Source organism: Archocentrus centrarchus, unplaced genomic scaffold (genome assembly GCF_007364275.1).
Source record: "Archocentrus centrarchus isolate MPI-CPG fArcCen1 unplaced genomic scaffold, fArcCen1 scaffold_33_ctg1, whole genome shotgun sequence".
Classification (NCBI taxonomy): domain Eukaryota; kingdom Metazoa; phylum Chordata; class Actinopteri; order Cichliformes; family Cichlidae; genus Archocentrus; species Archocentrus centrarchus.
The window spans coordinates 365,159-370,418 of NW_022060261.1; the positions used below are offsets into that span (position 1 = coordinate 365,159).

The 5,260-nt window shown below is 42.5% G+C and overlaps 1 protein-coding gene across 1 annotated transcript; it reads right to left on the reverse strand.

Moving 5' to 3' along the window:
- Positions 1 to 1,108: 1,108 nt before the first annotated feature.
- Positions 1,109 to 4,226, reverse strand: LOC115776507 (programmed cell death 1 ligand 1-like). The gene is made up of 3 exons (XM_030724228.1): positions 4,036 to 4,226; positions 2,724 to 3,056; positions 1,109 to 2,486 (listed from the first exon to the last, which is right to left on the reverse strand). The coding sequence occupies exons 1-3, from the start codon at positions 4,091 to 4,093 to the stop codon at positions 2,269 to 2,271; spliced, it is 609 nt and encodes a 202-aa protein (XP_030580088.1). The 5' UTR covers positions 4,094 to 4,226; the 3' UTR covers positions 1,109 to 2,268.
- Between the last annotated feature and the right edge of the window lie 1,034 nt (positions 4,227 to 5,260).

Below are 5,260 nucleotides of genomic sequence, written 5' to 3' on the forward strand. Positions count from 1 at the left end.
CAACTTTGTATTGATTTACAGTGATGCTTCCCTCTGAGAGGAGCAGAGAGCCAAAGCAGGTCAGAAAATGGTGCCCGTAGTCTAACAGAGGCTCCAGGATTGAACTTTTCATCCTCACAGTGACACAATTATAAAATCAAACTGATCACAACATTTTGGACTTCATGCTCCACTAATGGAGTTCCTGCTGAACCAGGAAACGCTTAAAGTTACAGTATCATTATGACAGGAGGATTTACACAATCCCACTTTAACTGGTGTGTGTCCGCTGCACTGTTCTGTTCACACAATCAGCAACATTTGATTGAAGCTTCTCACTGTTAGATTCATCAGTAACATTGTTACACTTCCTCCTCAGACCTGCAGTTGGTCCTCGTGGTGTTTGAACTTGAATTCAGCCTGATTAGTTTTTCATGTCTTCTCCTCCATCATCAGTTATCAGGAGAGCAGACAGTCAAAGGTCAATAATTCAAACAAACACAGAGATTCTACTTACAGAGCAGACACAGCACAGATGTTTCCTTCATCGTCCTTCTCACTCATTTGAGCTTTTTTTCATTTCTCTCACTGACACCAAGTAAAGCCCCGCCCTCTTCCTCTGAGCACCAGCTTTACTATTGGTGCAGAGGCAGTGTGTGTGTGTGTGTGTGTGTGTGTGTTTGGGGGGGGGGGGGGGGGGTCTGTTTTCAGGTCCAGTGTTAGCTGATTAATTAGCAGTTCACCCTCTTGTCCAAATACTGGAACCTTTGAAACAACACGGCTTCAGACTCAACAGTTTCAGTTTTTATATCAACACTTAGTTATGCCCTTCAACAACTAATCAGTCAACACCCCCCCCCCTCCCCCCAGTAATGACTGAATGCAAACAAACATCAGACCTTAGAGAGAAACCCATCATCTGCTGTTGGACTGCTTCTTGGTCCCATCAGACTGATTCCAGCTCAGCATCAAAAGCATCGACACATTTACTGGTTCAACATGTCAGGAAAACATTACAGCAAAAATTAAGGAATTAAAAACTGAATCAAGAACACATTTAGTACTCATGCAAGTAAAACTTTATTAAATTAAATAAAAATAAAGCAACAATATGTGAAGAGCTGCTGAAAGATTTCAAGTAACAAACAGACTGAAGCGTCTCCTTCATGAAGGAAAAGTTGAGTAAAGCTTCACAGATCAGAGGAAACATCTCTGCAGATACATGGAGATGATTTCTCTCTGTGCTTCATGATACTGTCACAACAATGTGTCACTGAGTTACAGCTGATCACTGAACACACAAAGATAAACACACACTGATCCTGATGCTGTAACACACACTGAGCTCATGAACAGTGAGAAACAAACCATAAACAAAGTGATTGATGAAGCTCAGAGGCAGCTAAAGCAGCAAAGATCCTTTCAGCATCCACGAGTCTGCCAGCTCTGAATTCCACCATCAGAGGGAGAACGTGACGGGCTGTGCAGACGTCTGCATGCTTTCCTGGTTTCTCTGTGACCACATGGACTCAATGCAGCAGCTACACATGCGCCCCCATCAGGGGGGCTGTCTGTGTCCATAACAGAGTAGAACCTGACTGAAAACAACTGAATTAAATATTTCCTCCTCAGTGTGTTCAAACTCTGTGAGCTGCCTCAGAACAGGTGAACTAACGAGGCTGTCTTAATACATTTAACAGACATCTGTAACTCTGTCTGCATGAAGACCATATCTGACACCTCACTACAAATCAATAAATCAATAATGACGTGGTTTGATGAACATTAGAAAAGCTTCCAGGTTTTTCTGAGAGTAGATCTAATAACTGTAACTGATCCAGAGTCAGTTTGTTCTGTAACAGAGAAACAAGGCTTACAGCAGTGTTAAATGGAATAGTACTACTGCTACTACTGCTACTACTGTATGTTTTACTCCTAATAATAATGTTTGCAATTTTCCAAATGACCAAAAATGCAAAACAACAAAGTATTAATCTACATCAAAGTAAAAAAAACACTGAGATTATGTAAGCTTTAACATTGTAAACATATTCTAATAGGCAGCATCTTATTAACTTTATCTTTACTTGGTGTCATCACTGACTCTAGTTTCCTGACACACTCCCACAGACACAGAGGAATATGTTTTTAATAACGGTCTGTCTCTGCTGACAGATGAGCTGCTCCCTGCCATCCACCTGTTTTCTTCTTTGTCTCTTGGTGTCTGTGCTTTTTGTTGGTATTCAAACATTGTGGGGCTCGTTGTTGTCTAAAAAGCTCTGAGACACTTCAGAGCTGCTGCTGTTCAGGAGGAGGCTGGTATGAGGCTTCATCTGGTTTGTTTTTACGTTTTCTGTAGATCAGAAAACCAACAACACAAACAACAATAAGCAGAGCAGAGACTGACAGACCAACGATCAGTCCAAGAAATCCATCTTCCTCCTTCCCTCTATCCTCCTTCCTTCCATCCTCCTTCCCTCCATCCTCTGTGGTTCCTCCTCCTGGACCTGCAGGTAGAAACAGGTGTGAGGTGTCAGCTGTCAGGTAGGTGATGAGTGAAGAACAGAACAGAATCCATTTCCTCTTCAAACTGCTGTCAGACATTATCTACTGCACTCTGATCACATCACTCAGACCAGCTGCTTTCTACAAAGTCTCATCAACAACATCTTTAGAAACAAACATCAACAACCAGGAAGCAGCTTCACCTCTGATCACAGACACACTGAACTCTGCTCACTCACCTGGAGGAGCAACTCTCAGGTAGATGATGCTGAGGAGCTTCCGTTGGTTTGCTCCTATCTCAAAGACGCCACACTCATATGTTCCCTCATCATTAATTGTCACGTTCTTCAGGATCACAGACACGTTTCCATCCTTCATCTGTCTGTCCTGCAGATCCACCCGGTTCTTGAAGGATGGATGCTGGTTATCTGGATCTAACCACCCGTTCCGGTAAAAAAGCACATATTCTTCTCCCAGGTCAGCTCTGCTCCACTTTACACCTATGATGTTGTTTGGAGTTCGACATGTCAGAGTGACGTTCTGTCCAAACTCAGCTGTGATGTTTTTCTGCTCTGAAAGAGGAAACAACACAGAGCAGAGAGGTTAAAGGTCAGAGTACAGCTGTTCTCACACAGTCTCTGGAGCTTGAAAAAAGGCGACTGGACTTCTTTTTGTTTCTTGAAGACGTTTCTCGTCTCATCCGAAAGGCTTCTTCAGTTCTCAACCAAATGGTGGAGAGACCCAGGTATTTAAGTCGCCTTTTTTCAAGCTCCAGAGACTACTATGACCTGGATGACTGAGAATCTACACAGACATACTGTTCACACACAGTTTCAGTACAATAATACATTTCAATATATTACAGTATAGTTCAGAATAGTACATCACTGCATAATAATCATTATTTAAAGAACCTGACTTGCTGTTAAAGTCTGTGACAGAATGAGGAAGCTGCACACCTGGATGCAGGTGATTTTCTGTCTGTTTCTGGTTACCATAGCACCATGTTGAGTGGCAGCCTGTTGCAGGACTTCCTGTTTGTGGTTCTTAATCATTAATGTGTTTATTATGGGATAACATGATGGTGCTGCAGAGCGTGAGCTCCGTGGAAAACAAAGAGCAGAAAATAAAGTGTTTGTTCCAGCTGTGATCATCACAGGAGCGCTCACTCTGATCTACTCCTGCTGACACCAGCGACAGTCATCATCAGCCTGAACCCAGAGGACTACAAATACCAAACTCTCATATTCTGAACACACAGTTATTCATGATCCTCAGGGTTCAATCAGTGCTGCTCAGGATGTAATTTACAGTAAATAAGGAGCTCGTCATATACAACACATCACACTGACACACACGTTAAACTTCTTTGTGTCTGTGGTCAGTCTGCACTGACTCGACAAAGACTCCACCTAATCCCGTGACTTCTTCACACACAAACCAAACCAATATGAAACTAATAGTTTGGGAAGTGTTGGTAACATGTAACCCAGGCTGCTGTTTATTCCTCTTTCTCTCAGATGGAAACTCCCTTTGGTTCATAACCCTCACCTGCAGAGACAAACACAAACAGCAACGTTGAGCAGAGCGTCGCGGTCACAGCAGCCATTTCCGTGTTCTTCTTTCTGCTGATCGACGCTCAGTTTGTTCTAAATGTCTGAGTCTGTTGGTGTTTTCACTGAAGAACAGAACCTCAGTTTGAACCTGACTGCAGGAGATTACATTGAAGGCTTAAAGAAAGATGAAACTTGTTTTTCAGCCGCTCGATCAAACTCCACACTTTCGATTCTATGTAAGGAAGTCGCGTTAGAGTGACGTCGGACTGTAACCAGAAATAAGTGCGTCATCACTAAACCCGAGACTCTGCAGCAGCTCTGAGAGTTTAACAGGTTCAGTTCTTCAATGATCTCCACAGAACAACACCAACATAACCTCTCTGATCATCAATCATCAGCTACATACTAAAGAGCATCATCATCATCATCAAAGGCCTTCAGAATGATTTCCCTGTATAAAAATGTAGATTGTACATTTGTAGCCTCCATCAAACCACAGCTATGCTGGAGAACTTTGTCCTCCTTTGATTCTCTTTAAGTTGTGTTGGAGCCACAGAGAGCAGATCTTTGTTCTTCATGGAGAACCAGGGAGGCTGTTTGGACTTTGCTCTGAAGCATCAGAGCAGGAGACTCTCAGTACATCTGATTACAGAGAGGAACGAAGAAGCAGCACAAACACACAGAGAGGAAACAGGGAAACCAAAGAGCAGCACCCACTGCCGTGTCACATGACTGTAATCAGAGTAGAGCAGAGTAACTGAGTACATTTCTTCTCTGTCATTAAGGTGATCTTTTTCTTCTATTGTTAAGATAAAGTCTGACAGCTTTTGGTTCTTCAGATGATGAAACTCATTGAATTCATTGAATCTGATGTGTTTTCACAGATTAAAGCAGCCAACAGTAAATCAGGTGCTTCCACTAACTCCACCTGAGCTTCATGTGTAACAGGAAGCAGTAAAGTGAAGCTTTAATCCTGCTTCATTAACATGAACAATCTGTTAATCCACTGAAGCTCACAGACTTCAGTCAGATCAGCTAAAAGGCTGAAAGAGGTCATTTTAAACACTTACTGTTGATGAAGGAGCTCTGAGAGCCTCAAACACTCTGCTGATCATCAGGAGGAAAATGATCCACTGACAGAGGAAAAAGTGTGTGGTTCCTGATTTTCAGCAGGAGCATCCTGAAGTTTTATTCCTCACAAAAACAAAAAGTTTCAAAAA

Excerpts from the sequence above, each read along its gene's own strand:
- LOC115776507 (XM_030724228.1), bottom strand. The coding sequence starts at position 4,093 with ATGGCTGCTGTGACCGCGACGCTCTGCTCAACGTTGCTGTTTGTGTTT. Across the intron at positions 3,057-4,035 it reads GTTTGTGTTTGTCTCTGCAG|AGCAGAAAAACATCACAGCT; the intron begins GTGAGGGTTATG and ends TTCCTCTTTCAG. Across the intron at positions 2,487-2,723 it reads CCTGAGAGTTGCTCCTCCAG|GTCCAGGAGGAGGAACCACA; the intron begins GTGAGTGAGCAG and ends TTCTACCTGCAG.